Source organism: Alosa pseudoharengus, unplaced genomic scaffold (genome assembly GCF_046254945.1).
Source record: "Alosa pseudoharengus isolate Yale_2024_CS ecotype anadromous, Long Island Sound unplaced genomic scaffold, YU_APseudo_1.1 YU_APseudo_1.1_scf_14, whole genome shotgun sequence".
In the NCBI taxonomy this organism is placed as follows: Eukaryota; Metazoa; Chordata; class Actinopteri; order Clupeiformes; family Clupeidae; genus Alosa; species Alosa pseudoharengus.
This window is the reverse complement of record NW_027468609.1, coordinates 18,073,689-18,099,438: the sequence shown is the minus strand read 5'-3', so window position 1 is coordinate 18,099,438 and position 25,750 is coordinate 18,073,689. Positions and strand designations below refer to the sequence as shown.

Here is a 25,750-nt window from a genome sequence, read left to right as displayed (position 1 = left end):
GTCATTAAACCTATCCCTTACAGACTGCTAATCAAGTAAACAACAAACAATCACACACTAAATAAACAAACAACTAATCAACTATCAAACAGTATAATCAATAAACAAAGTAACTATCAAACTATTCAAAGCAGTCAACCAATCAATTGGGAAGTTCAGTCATAAACTATAATAACAACCAATAGAATCTGACCCAAGGCAACTTCCACACACACACACCCTTTTCATTGATGTGAAAAGAAATCATGACAAACCACCATTACTGTCAGTGTATGTCTTCTTTTTCCTGTGACGCTGAAGAAGAGAACTATCGCTGAGGTCTCAATGCCAAGGTCAAAAGGTCAACATTAAGGTCAACTCCGGAGCTAACCACACAAATAGCTTCCTGATAAACATGAGCACTGACCTGATAAACCATCCTGTGACCAAATAGTCGTGACTGAGGGTCAATTTAATCATATCCATAATACAAACAAATAAATAAACAAAACAAATACAGTGTACCACTGTACCGTGGAGTAAACAGTGTTGCGATTTTAAATATTAAATGTATATTGGTATTTTATGGGTTCTCATGTGTATGCAGATTGTACCTCATATACTGTATGTATTGTTCCCCTGTGGGTTTCCTTGTCTTGTTACTGTAAATTGAGTGAATCTACAGCAGTGATCTCTCTCCACTGAGAGATAATTTAGACGGCAGAGCCTTATGAAGCTACTCACCGAGAAACTCATGTCAAAAATACAACTCTGTTGAAGACCCCGTGGCTGGCAGGGGACAGTGATCAAACGAAGCTTCCGTTTGGCAATTATATGCCTGTCCACGAGCACACTAAGTAACATAGGAAGAAAATAGGAAGACCCTGTAAATAACACACACACACACACACACACACACACACACACACGCATACACACACACACACCTCTCCTGACCCGAATCCCACACAAACCCAAGCCTTAATCTCATTTTGCTTTTTTAAGCGTTCTTCGTCACTGCCTGAGTGTGAAGGCGAATCCTGTTTTGCGTCTCTGCATCAGGGCTCGCTAGCCGGCTACTCCCAGATCCCCCCCTGAACGCCCGCTGCACTCCCACACTGGTCAGCTCCAGCTCTGTGCCTTCTCTCTTTCACTCTGCCTGTTTTTCTCTCTTTTTCCAGCCCTCCCTCTCAATCTCTCACTCCCTCTCTCTTTTTATCTCAATCGATCTCTCCCAACCTCCACCGCCCCCCCTCTCTTTGTCTGTCTCTCTCTTTCATTCTTTCGGTCTCTCTCCCTCTCTCTCTTTCTTTCTGTCTCTCCCTCTTTCTCTATCTCTTGCGATCTCTCCGTGTCTTCTTTCCTCCTTCTCTCTCTCTGTCTATCTCTTTCTCTTTTTCGAGGAGGGAGAAAGCAGATGAATTAGCAGATGGCTGTAGGAACGGACAGTGGAGGCCCTCTGGGAGCCACCGGGACATATGGGTCCAGCGTCCACACATGATGAAATGAACCTGCAGCCTGACCCCAGCCGGCCACTACTGCTGCAGGGACTAGAGAGAGAGAGAGCTGGAGAGAGAGAGGAAGAGAGAGAGAGAGAGAGAGATGGAGGGAGAGATAGGGAGAGAGAGAAATGGAGAGGAGAGAGAGAGAGAGAGTTGGAGAGAGGAGAGCTAGAGATGGAGGGAGAGAAAGAGGGAGGGAGAGAGAGAAAAATGGAGAGGAGAGAGAGAGGAGAGAGATCTAGAGATGGAGGGAGGGAGAGAGAGAAATGGAGAGAGAGAGAGAAGGAGATAGTAAGACCAGTAAGGAAAGTTAAGAACAAGGGTGTATGTAAGTAAATGTATTCTGAGTGACAGCAAGACAGAGGATTGGAATGGTGTGTGTGTGTGTGTGTGTGTGTGTGTGTGTGTGTGTGTGTATGTTGGGTGACTGCTGGCGTTGTGAGGCCGGCTAATCCTGACGTGATTACCAAAGGCCAGCCTGATGAGGGGTTAACCCCCACAGCCCGCTTCTCCTAGCTCCACCCTTAAAGACACACATATATACACAAACAAACACACACACACACACACAAACCATCATACAATCAAAGCTACACACATACACAAAAACACACATGCACACAGTCGCACAGTCACACACACACACACACAAACACACAGACTGGAGAAGCCCAGACGCTTCATTCAGTGTCACTGGCCTCATGGCTTCCCCTGGGTCGGCCTACTGTCTCTTTAATCTGAAGCAATCTGATCGCACTGCTGCTGCCGCTACTGTACAGCCCAGGGCAAGGGAGCTTGTCTCACACACACACACACACACACACACACACAATCCATCACAACTGCCCATGCCCTACCATGCGGCTACTGGCACAACCACAGGGCGCGGGAACGCTCCAATGCAGCCAAGATCCAGCTAGCCGTGATTCCACTGTGTGTGTGTGTGTGTGTGTGTGTGTGTGTGTGTGTGTGTGTGTGTGTGTGTGTGTGTGTGTGTGTGTCTGTATTTGTGATCGCAATTCATGTATGAGTGTCTGTGTGTGGGTGTATGATGGTGAATGTGCAAATAAGTTTCTATATTTAATTAACATTTATTTACATTAACTTACTGTAAATGTATGTGGAACTGTGACTAAATTGTGTTTATTACATAGGAATGTACGTTTACAAGAAACTGTGCTGATGTTGGTCACGTGACCCTCTTTCAACGTATATATTCTGTCCACAAGCAGACAAAGCACTGTGTGCTTGAGCGTGTGTGTGTGTGTGTGTGTGTCTAGTTTTCATTCTTTCCATGTGTGAGAGACAGCATCAGTATGTGTGAATGAATGTGTGTGTTTATGTGTGTGGCCCTAAGTATGCACTGCGAACACGGAGACAAACGTGTGTGTGTGTGTGTGTGTGTGTGTGTGTGTGTGTGTGTACTGTACATGGGAGTCTCCAAAGTATACCACAGCTTTGCTGCTGCGGACATGTCTCATGTCAGCACCCTGGGGCCCTCTGTGGCCGGCTGGTTAGGGAATCGGACTTGTGGCTGGTTTAATCCCTGACTGGTAGGAAAATGTGGGTGGGGGGAGTGATTTTAAAAAAGCTCTCTCACATCCATGGATGAGGTGCCCTTGAGCAAGGCACCTAACCCCCAACTGCTCCCCGGGCGCCGGATTAAGGGCTGCCCACTGCTCTGGATGTGTAGGTGTCCTAGTGGGTGTGGGCTCCCAGCTCAATGTTCCAAGTGTGTGTGTGTGTGTGTGTGTGTGTGTGTGTGTGTGTGTGTGTGTGTGTGTGTGTGAGAGAGAATGTGTGCACACTGCACCCAGATGGGTAAAATGCAGAGAACAAATTTCTTCACAGGACAACCCTTCCCCTTACTGAGCTTATAACAGACATGTCCTCCGCACTATGTGCAGATCTTTGCCAAACGGATGTCCGACCCTTCAGGTGATTCAGATATTATGCTTTCATGCTGATAGTATGCGTGAATGACACTGCCGCACATGAACAGAATATCTGTGTGGTTGAACACGTTGAACGTGGTTGTACGCGCACATGAACAGAATCTCCACATGATCTTTGCATCGTTCAGACATGAGCTCATTATAATGTCCGTCCGAAATACTAGGAGGGGAGTAGTGTAAAGTTGGGGGCGGCCAGTACCATATACGGGTCCGAATGCCCACGGGGACCTAGGTTCGAATCCGACCTGCGGTCATTTCCCGATCCCACCCCATCTCTCTCTCCCGCTTGCTTCCGGTCAGTCTCCACTGTCCTATCCAAATAAAAGGCAAAAAGCCAAAAAAATATTCTTAAAAAAAAAAGCCGCCTAAGTTCGGAGTTCCAAATGTCGGGATATGTTTTTCAGATACGGCCCAACCGCTTGATATCCGCAGAACATGCGGACTTACACCTACAGTATGTCTGAAAGCAGCTAATATGTGGTGGGAATCATTGTGTGAATCATCAAGTGCTTCCTCTTCTACCTAAATGGCAATAGCTGCCAACATACACACTAGGGCTGTCAAACAATAAAAAAAAAAAATTCATCTCATATATTGAAATGAAGACTAAAGTTTCTTAAAGGCCATTTTAAATACAAAATAAATCACCAAATTAATGAGTAACCACAAAGGGTGTATATTTGTCACACAACTGTTTAATAGCATCATAAACTATACACACAGCTAGGTAGTTTCAGAGACAAACCTTGAGCCAGTAAAGAGCCATTTGAGTATGCGCCAAGAACTGCATTAGAGATTCTCCTCCGTTCACCTTATAAGTGGGTGGGGGAAGCCAGGAATGGGACAGCACAGCACAGCACTAGTTTACAGCGCACCACTGCCCATCTAACTCAAATTTTTTATCCAATTAGCAATTAGGAAGTAATGTTTAGTGCAGTCGTGGAAAAAATTCTGCCTTGTCATTTGCAAATGATCTTTTCCATGGAGTTCTTTTGGCATTGCAAAAAAATGATTTTACATGTTTTGACAAACCGACTGCATTTTCACTTGAAACTATATTAAACTAGAATATTCAGTGAATTTCACTAGTTGAGATACTTTTGAAAATATCCTTAAAAGTTTGGGCATATGATGAGCGAGAGAGAAAGAGAGAGGCTGGCAGGTGCAGGTTTCGCAGCTTCTGTAACGGGTCGTCAGCCCCCCACAAAAGAAGTAGGTAAACAAAATGTGCTAATTGCGTTAATACTTTTGAAAGCGTTAAGTATTTCAAAATTAATCACGATGATTAACGTGTTCATTTTGACAGCCCTAATACACACACACACACACACACACACACACACACACACACACACACACAAATCACACACACAAATGCACATCAGTGCTGTAAGCTCTGCTAAATATACAGTACTGTAATGATCTGATAAATGAATAAATAGGTTTTGTTTTCTCCAAACCCTAAACCAGCACATTGAAACATGCTTGCTCATAGTCTGCATAAGTCTGTTCGGATGAGTCTCCATGGACTGAGTGGATAAGTACATCTGCGCCGTTTGCACTACGCACAGACTGTGTCTGCAGAACTGAACTTTCACCTTCACAAGTGTGTGTATGTGTGAGAGATTCTAATGACCTATGTGTGTGTGTGTGTGTGTGTGTGACGATCTAAGAGAGTCTGATGGTCTGTGTCTCTGTGTGTAGTGTGTGTCTGTGTGGGAGGGGATGCTGTAAGTGGGTGGGATTAACACACGATGCTTCGCTTATTGGTAGTCTGTAACCACTCCACCTTATATAATAGGGATCAATTAGGGAAGTTCACTGTGTGTGTGTAATTGGGTCTAGTCAACCCTTGTTGAGGTCAGCCCTCTTTGTGCTCAATAACACCCTCCTCCACCCCCAACACACACACACACACACAGAGCAGACAGAACAGCAAAGCAGTAAAGGGCGTCCATCAGAGGTCAGTGCTGGAAATAAACCCACCGAGCATCCAAGGTTTCGTTTGCTGTTGTCAACACAAAGTGGCCTGCCTGCTCTACCCCAACGGCCACCCTCAGCAGAGCTTACCCCGAGTGTCCAGTACAACCACGTCAGCGCAAGGGGGGGGAGGACAGGACAGAGAGAGAGCCTCAGGGACACTTGTGCTATTGGGTTTCAGTAGGAATAAGGCTCAAGGCTCAACACAGTCACTCAAGTGGATGACACGAAGATAGATGGATGGATAGATGGAAAGAGAGATAGATAGATAGATAGATAGATATCGATAGATAGAGAGAGAGAGGGAGAGAGAGAGAGAGAAATAGATACTTTCTTAATTGAGGGAAATATTTAATCCTTGAGGGAAATTTTAGTGAGTAAGTTTGGTTTCTCAGAAATACCTACTGTGTGGAAAAATGACAGCTCAGGACCTCTCAGATCCTGCCTCCCTGGATCACACAGGAGTGAGACAGCACAGGAGTGAGACAGCGCTTTTTGTCACAGCTGTGTGACGGCAGGGATGAGGTGACCTGACTCGCCGTGACGCACTGAGGACGCCTTACCTGCAGGACGAGGATGAAGTAGTCGACGGGCTTGCCGCGCAGGTACAGGAAGTTCTGTGGCGCGCGCTTGTCGCTCTCGTTGAACTTGAGCTCCTGGATGACGTCGGGGTGCTTGAGGATCCGCAGCAGAACCTTGTCAGAGATCTGGAGTGGACTGAAGAGGTTCACCTCTGAGGAGAGATAGAGAGATAGAGAGAGAGAGAGAGGGAGAGAGAGAGAAATGGACAGACGATAACCATTACAACAGAAGGGGATCAGGAGAAACAGACAGTGTGAGAAGAGGACAAGGACCAAGCAAAAAAGAGGGAAAGAGACAGATTCGGTTCAGGAGGGCAAACGTAACCCAAAGCTGTCAGAATTGAGGACAGTGTGGGCAACAATGGCCCCCCCCCACCCCTCTGGGATCTGATGCAATCTGATGCAATCATACCCCATCCCCCCAACACACAAACACGCACACACACACACACACACACGCACACACACAGACACACGCACACACACAGACACACACACACGCACGTACGCACACACACACACACAAACACGCACACACACAGACACACACGCACACACACAAACACGCACACACACACAATCACACACACACGCACACACACACAATCACGCACGCACGCACACACACACCTGTGGCCAGGAAGCGGTGTGCAGCCAGTAGCAGCTGAGGGGAGATCTTCACTTTAGATTCACTCTCGTCTTTGAAGGCTGAGTAGTCCCGCTTGCTCTTGTTAGGGTGCACCTTTTTCTTGTTACGGTTGTCAGCTGAGAAACGAGTGAGAGACACAGAGAGAGAGAGAGAGAGAGAGAGAGAGAGAGAGAGAAAATATGCAGCATAGTTGGACAAGTAGTATAAGAGAGACAGAAAGAAAGGACGAGAGAGAGGGAATGACCTTGAGTTTATATGGAGACCATCAAAGAAATGCTGGCAAAGGTCAGCTAACACTTTAAATCTGAACAAACACAACAGAACCCGGGAGACGCTATAGAGACCAGACCACTAATTAAGCCAGGAGCGATGTGACCGCAATGTGGAGACACACCGTCCAGACAGCTCATTAAACTCACTATAGAGGTCCGACTCACACACTCACACACACACACACACACACACACACACACACACACACACACACACACACAACTTACTGTAGAGGTCCGACTCGTCCAGGATCTCTGACTTGATGATCTCTTCAATAACGTCCTCCAGAGTGACCAGGCCCAGCACCTCATAAAAGGGGTCCCCCTCTCCCTCACAGTTTACCTTCTGCACGATGGCCAGGTGAGACCTCCCTATAACAACAACAACAACAACAAAAACCACGGCCATTACATTCTGGGAGAGCATTTTCAGTTTTACAGAACCCTCAGTAAAACACTGTGCATTGGCTTACAAATTGAATACATTTCTTCATTTTAAATTCTGGTATGGCAGTAGTATAGTTTTATCGCCACCTTGGCACCTAACCTAAGACCAACTTAGAAAGGCTAAAGGGTGATTATTACGGAAAGAAAGCCTCATGCAATAGTCTTTTCTCGCATTAAACAAACACTTAGCTTTTATGTATAAATCAGCATGGCAAATAACTGGTGCAGTACTGCAAGTCTTTTGGCTATACTGTTTAAAACAAAAGGTACTGTTCAAGTTTGTGATTCTGGTGAAAGGTTGTTTATATTTGAGCACATCACTTTTCAGAGCTCTTGGACGGTAGAAAGTTCTAGTTGGGTATGTAAGCCTGGGTTGTTTGGCTAATTTGGGAATCTGGCTTTGTAGAAGGACTACAAAGTAAACATGATCAATCCTCACAGAAAGGTAATCGTAGGGGCACTACTATTTTGACAAATGATCGCGCCAAAATCGCTATTTTTAAAACACTAAGACGGCTCGACACAACATGAAACTTTGATCGAAGTATCATCAGTGTCTCTACACATAAACTCGCGCATTGAGAACATTGTTTGTGTACACATAGTTTACTAAAAAGAAAGGTTTTGGATAACTCACTCCTTGGCATCCTAAACACTTAAAGATTTACCCTGGCAACCTATTTTCCCACCATAAGCGAATTATGCTTTTTCATTACATCTCTTGGACCAAACATGAAAATACTGTAAAAGTGATGTCTACTCTACTCTACTATGTTTGCATTGTATTTCCCCACATCCATGGACAGATTATGAGCCAGTGAGCCCCTGGGCACAGACGTGAAAAGGCCTTATTTGACTGAGAGGCCCCTTTCAAATACGAGGGGTGAATAACATAACCCATGATATACGATCGAAGGACCCATTTATGACAAAATCACAACACAAAGCGTCACCTATGTTATTTGACTTGTTATTTGTGAATAACATAACCCATATTATTTGACTGAGGGGCCCCATTCAGATATCAGGGGTGAATAACATAACTTGTGTTATTTGACTGATATTAGGGGTAGAGAACACAGAAGCTTATGGGCCCACGGTAAGCCCATTCAGTAATGCATAAACATGACCCCTCATGTAATGATAATTTTGTTCTTAACGAAGGCAAAGGTTACCTTGCCAACATGGACACACTTATAGTCTGGACGTCACCAGTTGGTCCATAGCCTGCTCTGTGCTTTCAGCTTTGTGCATGTGACAACCAACAATCCAGCAAGCTTCCGCTGTTCACCGAGGACTACGATCACAATCATATGTGCGCTTTACTATGCATAGCCCGCGCAAAATTGTTGGCAACATAAGTTTAAAACCCAGTGCCAGCGAGCTACCAGTGTTCATTGACCCTCAGTCGTGAATGTGCTTGGCAGTATGCTTGTGCAACTGTTAGACATGTAGCAATGTCTCATGTCCTTCAGCGAACCGAGGTTATATATAACTATATGTTTGTACAGATTGTGGAACACTTACATCCAAAAACACACTGGCTCTACTTAAAGACTCAACAATCATTTTTATTGATTCAAAGGGCCAAAGTGTAAAAATAAACACCAACAACAAGAAATTAATTAAGGAGAACGTGGAGAAGTTTCAAAGCAACAGCGAGCATAAGACAGAACTCTTTGAAATTAAAGGACCAGTATGTAGGAAATAATGGAAAATAAATTGCAACCATTCCAAAAATTATCACCATATGTCATCAGAGAGTAAGGAAACACGATTAATTGAAGTAATGGCTTATTTGACAACATTACTATAACCCGTAAAACCCTGTAAAACCCGTGAAAAAAAATGAGTTACGGGGCGGAATCTCTTGGAATTTTTGTTTATGTTTTGAACGATTAATTCTAGAATAGCGTATTAATAATGGGCTGGCGCGTCCTCCTATTTGGTTGCCAAATTATCAAAGGCTAACTGTCAACAGCTGTCAGTTGTAGTCATGAACGAGTAGCCTACGAGAGGCAGGCAAATGTCTAACTAATTAAGTGGACATCGGAGGAGCTTCCTGAGATGGCGACGTCTTCGTCAAACGAAGAATATCAAGTCTGACGCAGAGCTGGCCATATTTCTCCACGACAGGTAGCCTAGGCTAAACTTCATCTGCATCGCTAACTTCAGCTAAATATGTTACGTTGGTTAGAGAGGTATTTTTTGTTTTCACTGTTTCCGTAATGTGTAGCTGGGTCATGGTTGGAGAAACGTTAAAGCAGCTGCAGGTCAATTAACGTTAGCCAAGTCTGCATTACATTTGGCAACCCAGAAGAGGCTCGCGTCTGGTAGTCTTGAGAACATTCACCAGTGTTTTGATTTTGGCTTACAGAATGTTCAGTAACAATCCTACAAATCGCTCCTTTAAAGAATGTTCCTCAACAATGCAAGATTCTAAAATTCCATTTTATATTAGATGGGGTCAGATGTTGAATGTGTAGGCAGGGAAACTATGCAGTATTGGCAATTTCCTTACTGTTTTCTCGGATTTTGCTTCTTTTTCACTGGCTCTGTCATGACGAATGTCTGAGAAACTCCATCGCTACCTTTTTCTAACCGGTGCCTGGCGTGTATGTGTATTTAGATAGATAGATAGATAGATAGATAGATAGATAGATAGATACTTTATTGATCCCCAAGGGGAATTTCAGGATTCAGTATTTTAATGCAGTAAAGCAATTCGTTACACTTGTTATACTTCCTGATACTGAGGCCGTCGGCCCGCCGGCCCAGAGTTGCAAGGGGAAGCGAGACGGCCACCATTCACCCCGAAAAAAGTCATATAACCATTCCAATGACTCTGAAGCTGTTAAATTAAGGTAAATTAAGTAGCTAAAACTATTAACTAGCATATTAAGTTAAAAAAACCTGCATAGTGTGCCTTTAATGAAACCAGAGACTTTCTAATGAGGAGACACAGCACTCAAAAAATCCTCCATAGAAATGCATGGGGTTAGTTTGTAACGCCAATATGGCCGTTGTCTACACATATCACACCCCTTCCTCGGCAAAACGTCGACATGTGAATACATTGAGCCAATCATGTGGTGTGATGTGAATACATTGAGCCAATCATATGGTGTGTTGTGAAGACATCGTGCCAATCATGTGTTGTGAACTCGCCGCTGGAGCAAGATTGGTGTCGTGAAGCCTTGCTCACGCGCATTTCTGCCGAAGAGGATGCCCGATGAGTGCCCAAAAAACGTTGCTATATGGCCGCCGAGTGGAGGGACTTGCCTAAAAGGACTTTGGTTAAACTTGGTTCAGCGCAACGCAAGTGTATTCAATTTAGGCAAACCGTTTGTGTTGCTCAGGAACGAGATAGAACTTATTAGGGTCTGAACGTTGCGTTAGCCGCTGCCCCTTGCCGTTGGCCAACGTCATCCCTACCTTATTCTATAACATTCTAATTAGTTTTGTCAGTATTTGGTGAAGGATAATGCAGAAAAAAAACTCATTTGAACATATTTCCACTAACTGGATTTCCATGGACATTTACTATGGTGTTTAGATCACCAACTGAAATATAAAAAAATGTGAAAAAAATAAATTCTGTCACATTTGAAAATCACTGGAATAAGAAGACGGTGTAAACCAACCAGCAACCAGCTTTGTAGTTTAAAAATACTAGCGCACCAGCAGCATATCGATCCAGACACAGGAGAGTGCTAGCCTCTAACTCTGGACCGTTTTTGTTCGCCAGAGAGAAGCCCTGCCTGGGTGCAGGCCTAGCGCTAGCTAATGCCTCCAGGCTTTTTTTATTATTTCTTTACTTTCTGGGGTGGCACCAGCTCCTACACTGTAACTGCAACACCCTAAAAATACTGCACCGAGACACAACTGTTTATTGTTTATAATGAAGAATAAACAGCACAGAGACTACTAGACCACTGTGCAGTAAAAGCCATTACAACCATCAGCTGATGATGGTGGTGGAGGTGTTTTAAAAAGACACGCTCCAGATGGGATTTTGAGCATGAATGCAACACGAATATTATTATTAGCAGCGCAGCATAGCGGGCGGGAGGAAGGCCCCTGCTGCTGGCCTTTCTGTGCATTCATTATTTACAGCGTGCACTTATGGCTATCGAACTGCTGCTGTCAATCAGCCCGTGGAGCGGCCACTGCCAGGCAGGCAGGCAGGGGTGCTCCATCAGCGGCTTCAGCGGAGTGCACAGGAGACCGGACGCGGATTAGCGCTGATTCAGGAGCGCAGCCGGCCCCTGGAGGGAACCTCAGCAGGCACTGAGCCAGAACTGAGCCAAAGCTCGGCCGACTGTTCTTCCTCTTTACATGATTTCCTGCCTGCAGCCCTCAGACTGCGTTGCTCTCTATGCGTCAGCATGTAGTGCCGATGCGCAGAACTCTCTTTCCTTACAAGAGCTTTTAAGTTGTTGTTGTTTTTTGTGTGTAAATTAACAATTTATTTTATTTTTCGTACAATTTCTTGTTTTCTGCTTTAATGTACTCCAGGGCAGGAGAGCCAAGGAGCTCTGGGGAAATGACTGTGATGAGGGGGAGAGAGTCGGGGACTGATGAGGAGATGAGGACTGAAGAGAGAGAGAGAGAAAGAGAAAGAGAGAGGGGGGCAGAAAGAGATGGAGAGAGAATGGAGAGAACTGAGGGAGGAGGGGAGAGGCAGAGAGAGGGAAAGAAAGAATTGAGTGGAAAGGGAAGGAGCGAGAGAAGGGACAGCTATAATCTGCTGTGCTGGCCCGTGCTGCTGAGTGTGTGCGTGAGGGTGTGTGGGTTTGGAAAAGTGAGACAGACTAGCTAGTGTGTGTGTGTGTGTGTGTCTGTCTGTCTGTCTGTCTGTGTGCCTGTGCGTGCTTACGTGTGTGTGTGTGTGTGTGTGTGTACACACATCTTTGGGGACAGTGCAGCCCTCCAGCTGAGGTCACGCCACCGTGTGTATGTGAGTGTTAGTCTGGACTTGACAAAATGTGACAACATTGTTTGTTTGTGTGTGTGTGTGTGTCTGTCTGTCTGTGTCTGTGTGTGTATGTGTAATCTCAATGTGTGTGTGTGTGTGTGTGTGTGTGTGTAATCTCTGAATACTGAGCAGCCCTCCAGATGAGGTCAGGTCACTATGTGTGTGTGTGTGTGTGTGTATGTGTGAGTGTATTTGCAATGGGAGTGCTTCTATGATGTGAGCCCTACAGAGAGCTGCACTTGCTGCATAAGAAATGTCCCACTCACAAACTCAGAATCCCTACAAAGGTCTTTCTGCCTTCAGAGAGTCCCTTTAAACTGTGAATCTACACACAAACGTGTGTGTGTGTTGGGGGAGGGGAGGGGGGGGGGGGGGTTAAGCCCAGGAGGTGACAGGACTCCTCTTCAAATGACAGCAACGCAGCGGGACAGAACTGAAGTGAACAGGGGGTGGGAGTGGAGGACCTGGAAGTGAACTTTTCTATTCTGTGCCTTCTTTCACATTCTGTCTTCTGCCACACACACACACACACTGTTACACACACACTCCACACCCACCCTGTCTTATGTTATGCCACACACACACACACACACACACACACACAGTCTTACAGTATGCCTTCATCTGGGCTTTCTTCACTCCCCGCTGGGAGGCATGTACTGATCAAAACCACCAAGCTATCTCAAACTCATCCCAACAAGAACCACCACTGCACATCCACAAACCACATCCATAATAGAAACCACGTCCACTAACTGCACCGATTAGCCTGCTATTGATTTTGGTCATTAAGTTAATTGCTAACCCACTGGGTCTCTATGTTAGCCTATCAGATAGCCATCTCTAAAATCTCCGCACCCTATAATATAACTGTCCAGGCCTGTCCTTGCGCATCTGCTCAGCCACCAGCCTTTGGCCATTATTAATCACTTTCTTTGAAGTCAAAAATGACATGCACACACGCAACAGTCAAAGTCAAAGGAGAGCGACTAGCTGAGTATGAGGCGCTGTGCTCAGACTCAATAGTGTCCTACAGCCTGCTACTGTCCTCCGGGTGCTAACAGGAAGTGGACAAGTCATCATGGTGGGGGCATGGTTATGGCTGTGTGTGTGTGTGTGTGTATGTGTGTGTGTCATCATGGTGTGGTGGGGGCATGTCTGCGTGGTGCGTGACCTCTCTGTCCGCTGAATCCCGCCACCGGAGAGAGGTACGTCCTGATTGGCCCAGACACTGTCACAACAACCACAAGCGGACAACACACTGCTGGATAACGCACTCTTAAACAACACACACATACACACCCACACCACCTTTCCACTCATCAATACACTGCCTGCGGTCACTGGAGGCTGCCTATATTATCATTTGAGAGAGAGAGAGAGAGAGAGTGTGTGTGTGTGTGTGTGTGTGTGTGTGTGAAAAATGAGTACCATGGCAGCCAAGTTCCAAACACATGTAATCCATAGTGTCAAAACAACAAGTCTGGTGTTGTGTGCTGCAGCCAAGAGCTCCACTGCACAGAGAGGGCCCAACACTCCTCTCCACTTCTCTCCCTCACCCACTGCAGCACCAGAGACAGGAGAAGGCACTTTACAATACAGACTCTTTTTTTAAATACATCAATGGACACTCTCTTTAAGAAAAGCATATGAAAAAATGTCTGCAAAAATACTACATCATTGGGTAGATCTTCGCACGTCACATACACAAGATCTCAGACTCTCTGTCGCTAGGGCCTATCCTCTCAACCCTCTCCGCAAGACAATAGTGCGCTAAAAACTGACAGCTGCCTCCCCATCTCTGGAGATCCTTTTACATGTGCACCAGGACAGACATGACTGGGAGGAGGAGGCATCAATGAAATGTCTTTCCCGGCTTGAACAAAGACATTATGAACAGCTGCTATCCTGTGTGGTGCTATTTTTATTATGCAAATAGGCATTGTGTTACAACTGTTGTTATTTGTATTTATATGCATGACAGGTAGGTATGATAAAAAACAGTGCATCATTCCTGTTGTGGTCAGCCACCCCCTAGGGTCGCCATACCTCCCTTCCTCTTAAACATGCACTGACCTTTCTTGAACTCCTCCAGCATGGCGTCCAACTTAGTGTCATGGAAGACAAAGTGGACAGGGTGGTTGTAGAACTTGGTGACAGTTTTGAGCGTGGTGCAGTCATCTGGATCCACAAATGCCAAATCCTTGACATACAGAATGTCAACAATGTTTGAGCGCTCGTCCTCATACACCGGTATGCGAGTGTAGCCACTTTCCATTATGTCCGACATAGTGTTGAAGTCCAGGATTGCGTCCGTGTGGATCATGAAACAGTTGGCGATAGGGGTCATCACGTCCTCCACAGTTTTGGTCCTCAGCTCTAATGCTCCCTGGATCATGTTGAGCTCCTCTTTCACCAGGTCGTTGTAAGGCTCAGTTACTTTCAGCATCTCCACCAGTTTCTCTCGGTTGTACACATTTCCCATCTCCTGGCCCAGGACACAATCTAAGAGCCTACTGATGGGGTAAGATAACGGGAAGGTGGCAAGCATAAAGAATTTTGTCAACTGTATGGTGTTAGCCCCCACTGCTAAACCGTGACGGGAGCAGAGAGCCTGGGGAACTATCTCACCGAAAATTACAATACCCACAGTGGAGGCGGCCACTGCCCCAAGTCCCGAACCGATCAATTCGTCCAACATAATGGTCAAGGTGGTGTTGACAAGCACATTGCCAAGCAAAAGTGAACACAGCAGGTAGTTTCCTTTTCTGCGAATAGGCTCGATTTTGCGAGCATCCCTTCTCTCTTTCTCGGTACCACAACTTTGGACGATACGAAGTTCCATAGGATCAAGAGCCATTAGTCCGAGATTAAGCCCGCTGAATAGACCGGACAGTACTAACAGAGTGGAGACAAGGATTACCTCGCACCACAGTGGCAAGAATGCCTTCTTCTCCTCCACCACCCGAACCCTGCCCTCGTTGTCCCCCAACAGGATCCACTTGTCCCCCGGACCGTCCCTCACGCAGAGGCTATAATCTTTCTCGCTTTCGGTCTTGCGGAGCGGTTTGATGTTGATGCTCACCATCCCTGATGTACCTCTGCTGCTGACATTCATGAAGCTACTGATGGTGAAATCTTTGGTGAAATCAGTACAAGTCCTGTTAGCATCGCCGTTATAATATTTCTCATCCTCACCCTCCCCGTGTTCCATGAACCTTATCTCTGACGAGGAGTCCGAGTTGAACTGCACCCCATAAAACCTGAGCTGGACAGTGCTCTCTTCTGTTACCTGAATGACCCCATCTTCTGTTGTCGTGGCCGGTTTATCACTCCTCTCCAGCCGCATGCCCAACACTTGGGTCCCGATTACACTCGCTGTCTCTGTACGTCCACCAACGGCGCTCCAAAGAAAAACGATTAAAGTTATAATGTGTCCCTGTCCACTCCAGTCTGTCGCCATGTTTGTTTCACTCTCTGCGGGCAGCGGGTGACGTCACTTACTCACTTGTCGCATCCCGCCCCCCTCATTAACATTCATTACCATAATAAATTCTGCAGCAACGCCTCCCGGGTGGACGGTTACTCGGTGGCATCGACTACTAGGAGTGGACACCTGTCATATTTTCATGACCTTGCATTTAAAACTGCCCGATGTCCTGGATTTGTCTAGTCTAAGGGAAGAGTTACATGGCGACATTGTGAGAATTCCTCAGAGTCCTTGAACAAGGTCATCCCAGAGGTCACCAAGATGAAGTCCACATAGCTGATGCACCAGCCGGCGAATAGACTAAAGGAATCTTCTTTAATATACTCCTGTTTTTTCCTCGGCTAAAGCTCTGATAAAAAGAACAAATGCACCATTACACCTAACTTGCAATCGCAATTCAATCTGTATTTTCAAACCTGACAATAAATCTCACCCAAATCCGTTCATTAACAGACCCGGGGAAACTTGGCGCTCAGGAGGCAAAAAAGAGAATGCATACCAGCTGCTGCTATTGGCTTATGAGCCTATTGTAATGTAACAGCTGTTATGTAAACTCACATGGCGTGCGTGGCATAGCCGAGCCTACTCAGCCGCAGAGTCCTGTCAGCATCTCTGCCTCCCCGGCTTCCCGGGGTCGGGCAGCAGGTCAGGCGCCGTCGGTCTTTCTCGGAAAGGCGGTACAGGTGAAACGACACGGCAGTTTCAGATGTCCCTAGGTCATGCTACAGCTCCAGTAACTTTACGCATATATGTAATATTACCCTTCATGTTCAGTTAGACCACATAACACCACTAGTCTATATATCTGACTCATAATATAATTATTTCAAATACATTTTAAGTTAAATGTTGAATTTAAAGGTACACAAACAACAAAGCATGATGATTTCTTCGACAGATGTTTTTATTTTCACCTGATTACAAAAATAAATGACCAAACTGTTAGAGCTTGTATTTTCAGTTGTAAGAGGCTGCCATCTAGCGGTGATAAACAGGAATAGCACTGTACTGCAGGCATTCATACACTATAACATCAATGATTAAAGGTGTAATTAAATAAAAATGACATACAATTATGTGGGATTTGCACACCACAAGAAGTTTGTGATTGATACATTTGAAACTGTCCTCTCAAACTGGAATGTGTATGAAGCGCAGTCTCCCTATTTGTTTTAAACATCTCCGTCTTCATGATATCATGATTGAGAATAATGACTCCACATACTTATATGACAGAGGTCAAAATTATTTGTAAATGCTTGACTACATTTCCCTGAGACATCTATACGCTCAGAAATGTGTCCTCTTATGAATTATAACACTATCTCCTAAAGCTGGTGAAGTGGCCAAGTAGGCCCGGCGCAGTGCTGTGCGGTGCGGCACGATGCGTCCCTACTCCAGTGTGCGGCTGTGGGGCTGGGGATCACCCTCTGGGGTCAGGACCTCTACACTGAAGCTCACTTTCTTGGACTGAAGCAAGCTGTAGGTGTTGTCGAAGCGTAGAACATCTAAGTGTGGAAATAACACAATACATACATTTTATTACATCATACAAATATACATATGTTACGAATACCAAGTATACAGATGACAGACAATGTGTGTTCCCAAACTGTATGTATAAGATGAAAAAGACATATGCAAGTGTATCTACCAGGTCAAAAAATCCATGTTTGATCCTCCTGCAGTGATCAAACATGGATTTTAAAATCTGCTTCACATCCAGTCTGATACATTATGACGGCCTTTACATGCGGCCTTTACATACCCTGGAAATCCAGAGTTCTCGCGAAAGCACAATTTGAATTGTCTCTGCGAGACACTCAACTGGCAATGAATAATGATGCACGTTCCTTTTACCCCTTGCATCGCGAGGGACCAATCATATCGGTGTATCTGATATAGGAAGGCCATGAGGCGAGCTAAACAGATGACGACAGCGCTGCAACGAATCAGTCAGTAAACATTGGTCGTAGTGTTATCCAATCGTGCCAAAGTCCGGAATCAGTCAGTAAACATTGGTCATAGTGTTATCCAATTGTGTGCAGTGAGATTTTCAAATGGATGCCTGGTGCCGCCCCTCGAGTCGGACCATTTTCATTAGCCGTGGCCAGACCCTTATAATCTTTCTAGATGATCAGGGTCTGGATTTTCCAGGCTAGCCTTTACGTGCCGTCACAGATATCATAATTACAAGCTCCTATCCCATGAATGATCGAGGAAAGTGGGAATTCCACATGGTGACCTTGATAGGGGGTGCCGCGGCCAAAAACGGCAAGGCCTGGCATCAGTAGATGATACGATTTTGCTTATATACTGCTGTTGTGTTGTAGGAATACATTCAATGTGTCTGTATGGCAATGCTTCAACAACATCTTTTTCATAAACAGAAACTGACATTTAAATGAACTTACAATCATATCAATAAACATTACATTAATATTATTTAAACTAAAGTCATATAGCCTAAATACACAAATATTTAGACAAACAAAAATATACAAATAAAAATACATATATTAGATATAGACTAATAACAGAATAATAATAAACTAATAATAATAAAATTAATTAGTGAGAAACAAGGTAAACAGATGAGTCTTGAGCCGCTTTTTGCTTTTTGAAGATCCAAATGGTAAATGCTAATGAGTACTGTAACTCAGACATAGGATCTTATGACAAACATCTGAAGATAATGTATATGAAGCACAGTGAGCACTGAGTTATAAGCACTGCCCTCAGAGTGACCACAGGTGTGTGTGTATGTGTGTGTGTGTGTGTGGGTGTGTTTGTGTGTGTGTGTGTGTGGTAGACTCTCACTTACACACTCCAGGCTCTGCACAGGTGAGGGATCCATCCTCAGGCACGAAATGGGAGTTGTAGCGCTCGCTGGGCAGAACCTCGGTCAAGTCCGCCACCTTCTGTGAGTCCGAGCCCTTCGTCTTCAGAAACACACCAAAGCCAATGTCTGCACTCTCACTAGCAAACTGCCACCTTTCAGAAAGGCAATCAGGGGAACACCAACAGATAATACGAATCAGTACAGACAGAAGGCTCTAAGGAGAGGTAGACATACAATCCACAGAAAAAACTCCTGCTCAATATTTCAATCATGACACTAACTAGTGCAAAATGTGGTCCACAACAAATACATCATTTTTGTGTTTTGAATAATAATTTGAAAGCCCTTTCATTTCTCACTTAAATGGGCAAACAAAACAGTTCTAAGAAAAATGCTTAAAATGTCTGGAGACAATACAATAATAACAAACATCTGGCACTTACACCTGTCCTAGCCATGAAGACTACTGAGGCTGGTGCTTACACCTGTCCTAGCCATGAAGACTACTGAGGCTGGCGCTTACACCTGTCCTAGCCACAAAGGCTACTGAGGCTGGCGCTTACACCTGTCCTTACACCTGTCCTAGCCATGAAGACTACTGAGGCTGGCGCTTACACCTGTCCTAGCCATGAAGACTACTGAGGCTGGTGGGTGAGATGGGTGAACTGAGACCTAGATAGAGTGCCTTGTCCAAGGACACAGTAGACCTTTTCAACTGCGTAAACAAACATGTGCGTTCCTAAGCCCAGAAAAGCCCAGTGGCACAGAAAACAACATTGGTAATTTGGAGACAAAAAAAAAAAAAAAACACGTTTTAAAGTTGACATTTTGTAGAGCATTAGGCTAAGTCCAATTCATTTTAATTTTACAGTATTTGTCGACTGGAAACCCTCTGGGAACAGACTGAAATGGTCTCTATAGGCAACGTCAAGTGTACACACTGGGGTTTAAAGCTTTGAACCAACAACCTATTCCTACTGTATAGCCCACTGAGCTAAGAAAGTGCTCAATGACTTAATTTGAGATAAACTGAGGTATTAAAGGAACAAAGTGCAATTGTTTTACCTTAAATTAATGGCTTCAAACTCATTCTGCTCATGTTACACTGAATTCCAATACAAAGAATGAAGTCTCTGACATTGACAGTATGCATCAGGAATGCTTGATATTGCACTGTGTAACGTTGTTGATCAGGTAGGATCATGACCCTTGTAGTCTAACTGGGTACCATCTTAGCGTTCAACGGCAGTGTAATATTCGATGCAATTCAGGTTATTCTTTTTTAAAAACTGTGTTTTAAAGGGAAACTTGGCAGGATTAGCTACAGTATCCTCTGCTGAAGAAGTTGTGCATTATGCTATTTCAAACTGTGGAAAAAGGTAACTATAAAGCACATGGATTTGTTTACAAGCCAACAAAATGGTTAGTATAAGTTTTGGCAGAACAATGTGGATGTTACATGGTAAGAAACACAATTTAAAACGAGTTTCTTGTTTCTCACTTCTCTTGCGGGGACGGTAGTCCCAATGTTGCAAGGGAAAGTCACCATTTTCACCGGAACAGACCATTTAACCATCTAAATGACTTCTAAATGGGTTTATTAAGTTGAAATAGTTGCCAAGTTCCCCTTTAATATTGATGTACCCTGCCGTATCAAACATTAATAAATGAACATTGAATCTTGACTCGCTTTGAAGTCCAGTGCCTAATTGTAAATGGCTGCTCACCTGAGCATGCTGTTTGCGCAGAAGACCTCGCTCTCCACTTGAAAGGAAGAACATCGACTGATGGACACAGTCTGGTCATACTGCACTTTTATGGAGTCCTGCACGTAGTAGGACCTGGGGACCACACCGCCATATTTAATCTAGAACAAACACAAAACAGGAGGTGTGTCACACCTGAGTCCACAGCACACATGAAGTGTTGGAGACACGGAACATGAACCTCAATTCTGTGTTCTGATTCTGCTGCTGCTCACCTTGGACTTACACGTCGGGTCTCCATCAGGGTCTGTCAATGAGCCTCCATAGGCTACAGGAAGCTGATCCTCATCAATGTAAGTCCTCAACACATCCTTCCAGTTGCCTACAGGCAAAGAGATCGTTTCAACCAAATGATACATGAGCTCTTAAAAGAGTGGGTGAAAGGGTATGCTTAAGGTGAGGTTCCCCCTTCACTGTAAAATGCTTTGGGTGCCTTGAAAAACACTGCAATTCTTGGCAATAGAGAAGGAGAGTTTTATGATGATTATTATGAGATTTACAATTGAGAGAGGTGCCTTACCTCCAAGCACAACAATCTTGCGTCGGGTGTCCTCACACAAGAAAGGTTTCACAAGGTTGAAAGCAAGTGGGAAAAGTTTGGGTGCTGCAGAGAGGCACATTCTGAATTTAAAATAGCTTTGATCGGCTTTGCACACACTTTGATCACACTTGCAGCATAAACATGCTTACCCTTGATGAGAAAAACCCTTTTAAGGTTCTCTGGATAGTTCTCTTCAAACATTGAAAGGATCTGTAAAAAAAGCAGCATAAGCAATTATATATGTAAAGAACATTACATGAGCAAATCCAGATCTGTAATAGCCATAGCATATTACCGTAATCTGTGTAGCACAAAATATCTCTGACAAAATAGCATATTAAAAAGGCATAAAATGTATTAGGGCATTTTATGTATTTATATCAAATTAAAGCAAAAATAACATTGGGTGTATTTTGAAGGCAGTAATATTGTTGTCATGAGAACTATCGGGGATTATGGAAGCTTACAGACAACAATTAAAACAAGAGCGAGAGAGACTTAAACGTGTGAGCGATTCCCAATAATCTTAATCAATAATCAAGTGTGCTTTATAACAGTGATGGTAGGCTTTTTGTTATCTCGCCTTTTCTAACACAAAATATATAAATTCTAGCACTGTCAATGATCCACGTCTATTTGTATGTCTATTTCCAAAAACATTTGAAGGCTTTCAAGAACTTCAAGGACCAATGGGATTCCTGTAAAATGAAGTCCGAATCCACTACACTCAGAACAGTCTAGTGGATGGTCCTAATTTCATGCAAAGAACTAGTTGACTGATCGATCCCCCTCTGCACCCCATCAGGCCTAATGTGTAAAAGCTGTGCTTACATCCCCGTAGGCCTCTATGGCAGGCTTCCACAGGTGCTTCATTCCCAGTCCCTCGCAGTCGTAGATCAGGGTGATGGACTCAATATGCGTACCCAGCTATGAGGGAGAACACAGACACTGAGCTGCATGAGGAGCCAACATGGATGCCATGATGGAGGGCAAAGTGCAAAGTCTGTCAACAAGCAAAGTTCTTGTGTATAAGGGCAGTGGTAGTGTAGTGGTTAAGGAGCTGGGCTAGCGTGCAATAGCCTGAAAGTTGTGGTTTAATTCCAGGCTTCCACCGTTGTGCCCTTGAGCAAGGCACTTAATGCCAAGTTGCTCCCGGGATAATGTAATCCCTTGTAATAGAGTTGACATTTGTAAGTCACTATGGACAAAAAGTGTCTACTAAATGTAATGTATAAACTACATCTATCGTGTTGCATGTGGGAACATTGAGCTGACTCATCAATATTTGCACATAAGGTCTTGCCTTTGGTGTTAAGCTGACTCATGAATATTTGCACATAAAGTCTTGCCTTTGGTGTTAAATTAGCCAATTGTTTTTGCCTAGTTATTAAAATAGCCTTTAGTTAGACGTTGCACTTTGCCCATGATTTAAAGTAGGGTCCACTGACTTGTTTCTGAGGGGGTTAGCCTGTGAAGCAGAACTCGTACCTTTGCAGACTGCTGTTCACACACCTTCCGCATCATCTCTGTGTCCCGCACCTTGGTCCTCAGGAAGTCCTGCTTTGTGATGGACATCAGCAGACCCTTTGGGTCCAGTGGGCCAATGACGTCGTACCAGATCGGATTTCCATCCTTGTCAAAGCCACACATTCCTCCTGATACGTATTTCTCGATCACCTACGAGATCATAAGGCACTCTGTGAGCATAGTAATACAATTTTAAAAAAAAGCTGGTGCACTCAACTCTAATTAACAGAGAATTCCAGTGATGTTTCACATAGATCTGTTTCTCAAGGTCACGAGTACAGTCTATACACACAAAAAAAGAAATAATTGCTGCAGCCAACAGCTACAGTGCTACACTCTGGGGGCACGAACATGGGTGCTCATGCTCACATCACTCTAAAGCATTGGAAGCGGATGAACACAGAGACACATTTCGACTCTCAGCCATCTTCATATCTGCAGATCTGCTTTGCATTACATTAAGAAAGAGCGCACACTTGAGGTAGTGTTTACTATGTTAATAATATTGACACTCATTCACAGGATGTCTGACCTACTAGAGCCATAACTCACTCACCTCAGGAGGCTGCCAGTCTTCAATAATCGTGTCTGCTTTCATATGCTTGCGAAACTCCACATGCTAATCAAACAGACAAAGAGCAGATTCAATGAGACATGGCCTGTCAAACTATAAACACTGTGACAGTGCTGTTTTTAAGCTGTGCTTTGATAACAGTTTTGATAATTGATCATTTGAACAAGAATTTGTTTAAGGTCTTTTTATTAGACTGTGGTGGATGCTTCAAAAGCAATGCTCGTTATTTGTGGTGTGAAGGTGTGAAGAATATATATCATTTAGAGAGAGATTACCTTTCTCAGCATATTCTCAGACTTTTCTATGTTGAATGTCCTGGCTGCAATTCAACATAAAGATAAACAAGTAAGATTCAAAGCAGATTTAAAGTATGCTGCCACAACTGCAAAAATATTGCAATATTAGATATACAAGATATAAATATACAATATTAGCATAGCATATATTTTTTTCTTCAGTAAATGGTAGGTATATAAAACTTCAGAAAATTCCTTGTTCCTTGTTTACACATGTAGGCCAGAGGCTGCCAGATCAATATTTTGTGCAAGAACAATGTATAAACAGGTAAAAGTGCATGTAAATGTTTGCAGTAACAAAATACTGCCTGAACTTTGAGCTACACAAAAGTCAATAACCAGAATGATGGTCTTAGTGCATCCACTGGAACCTGACTCAGCATGAGAATGCATAAAATCAAACTAAAGTTGTTTATGTCTAAAAAAAAACAACTATAAATGCAGGATGGGGTTTATAATATACATTAAACACACAATCAGCCTATTGGTGACAGTCTGAAAACTATTCTATACTTTTTCCCTCATGTCTTGCATGCATAGACACGCTGCATGCAGAGCACAGAGAATTATCTGTCCTTTATTAATCTGAAATGTAAGTGTCTCTGAGATGCTCAGAAGGAGATTACAAGGACGGGTGACCACATGGCAACAGGGTGAAAGCCTCGAGAGAGTTCTACACTTAAGTCAAACACAGAGATTATTGTATATGACTCATTTGGTAAATTTGGTAAAGTACCAAGGTACTTTCAAAGACGCAATTCCTAAATGTTGTGCTTCATGAATCAAGGTATTTTGTAAGGAATTGCCACTGGTATGTCGGTTTGGCATGAGTGAAGCAGCTAAACTAAGTCAGAAGTAGGTTATTCTCATATACTGCATCTTCTTTATGGCAATAAAACCGTCAGTCCCAAAACGAAACGTGGGCTCAATCTAGAGAAACCAGTTGACGATTTTTTGGACACTGCCACAGCCAGTTTCATTGTGGTCAACAAATGGAAATACACACATGCAAAGGGTATCAGGTTGTAGCACGCTTGGTCCATCAGGAGAAATCTCAGATGTGTGGGAAAGTAGTAAAGACCATTGATCTTTTTCCTTATATAAAGAATAAAGAATAAAGAGACATACAACCAGACCTAATGTAGCCTAAGCTATTAATTTACAAATCCCTTTCATTCAGTCTCACCTCTAAGCCAGCGCAGGAGGTAGTGGTCGCTTTGGGAAGGCAGCTGGGGAAGTATGTCCTGAACTCTTTCCCGAAACTTATTAAGCAAAGCATCGAACAAGAAATTAGAGAATGAAAGTTTCATCCAACATTTAGGCTACTATTACAATACAAAGCACAGCCCAAGATGGTAGGCAACAAAGTCTTATTAGCCACGACTTGATGAATGCAGATTTATGCAAAAAATATTAGTTTGCATAAAATTCAGCTCACCTCTTGCAAAACTTCAGCCTGTTTCGGGCTGAGGTCGCCGACGCGTCCGCTCATGGTTCTGTTGTTGCGAGGCAGCTCACAGGTGCGCTCCTGCTTAGTGACCGCGCCAATGAAGTCCCCGAGAGGATTATGGCTGTGATTCAGGGGAGGGCTGTGTCTTCGTTCTCCCTACCAACGGACGAGTACATATGTCAGCATGTGAAACTTCAGGGTGTCTCCTCTGGGATTTCGAAAACCAAGCAGGACTCCACAGACAAATGGGTTTCTCGCGCATGCAGGCAGGTGGATGACAAGCCCGCATTCAGTGAAAGCAAACACAATAAAGGGCTCATAGAGTTCATTCCTTTCCTTGCACAGAGCAACTAAAAAAAATAAATCATAAACGTCTTTAATAGACAGCCTGCTCTAACGTTACAACTATACAATGTTGTTTTGAAATTACTTCTCTAAAGTCTGACAGAGGTAAGACATATTGGACAAAGAAATCTATCAATGATACATATTAACTGCTCGAATTAACACTGAAGGAAAAATAATGAGGCATCTAGAAAGCAATCAGGTCCTGGGCTAGATCTAATTTATTACATTAGCACCATGATGTTTTACGTTAACGTTAGCAGCTAGCTGCTACCAGTCAAGAGTTAACGGTAACGTTAACTACAGTTAGTTACTGGTATGGCCATTTAAAATTTAAAAGGAAATAGTGTTGCCAAAGCATAGATTACAGAAAAACAGAGTATCAAAGTAATTAAATATTATTATATGTAAATGTATCATCAAATACATAACAGGTATGTTTAACATTGTTTGTGAGCATAACGTTAAGTTATGGTGGACCCATGTACAAGGGTCAACCATTCAAGACCAACCCCCAACTGCTTGGATTTATATTAAACACCTAATATCTGAATATATGTAGCTGCTATTATGGGT

At 43.9% G+C, this 25,750-nt stretch overlaps 2 protein-coding genes across 3 annotated transcripts in view; both read right to left on the bottom strand.

Annotated features, from left to right (window-relative positions):
* The window catches only part of LOC143122974 (metal transporter CNNM4), a 27,569-nt gene extending 11,760 nt beyond the window's left edge, over positions 1-15,809 (bottom strand). Inside the window, exons 1-4 of the mRNA XM_076284022.1 lie at positions 14,420-15,809; positions 7,147-7,290; positions 6,628-6,762; positions 5,980-6,149 (exon numbers count right to left, since the gene is read on the bottom strand). Of these exons, the coding sequence (XP_076140137.1) occupies positions 5,980-6,149; positions 6,628-6,762; positions 7,147-7,290; positions 14,420-15,806 (1,836 nt within the window). The 5' untranslated portion in view covers positions 15,807-15,809. The remainder of the gene's footprint in view (positions 1-5,979; positions 6,150-6,627; positions 6,763-7,146; positions 7,291-14,419) is intronic.
* A 1,237-nt stretch (positions 15,810-17,046) lies between these two features.
* Positions 17,047-24,871, bottom strand: sec14l7 (SEC14-like lipid binding 7). Of its 2 annotated transcripts, XM_076283231.1 has the most exons (12): positions 24,818-24,871; positions 24,566-24,641; positions 23,359-23,402; positions 23,066-23,128; positions 22,471-22,659; positions 21,814-21,909; positions 21,132-21,192; positions 20,962-21,045; positions 20,657-20,763; positions 20,403-20,542; positions 18,658-18,827; positions 17,047-17,341 (listed from the first exon to the last, which is right to left on the bottom strand). In XM_076283231.1, the coding sequence occupies exons 1-12, from the start codon at positions 24,869-24,871 to the stop codon at positions 17,226-17,228; spliced, it is 1,200 nt and encodes a 399-aa protein (XP_076139346.1). In that variant the 3' UTR covers positions 17,047-17,225. The 2 variants fall into 2 exon arrangements, with proteins under 2 accessions (XP_076139346.1, XP_076139347.1); XM_076283232.1 differs by lacking the exons at positions 22,471-22,659; positions 23,066-23,128.
* Positions 24,872-25,750: the final 879 nt, after the last annotated feature.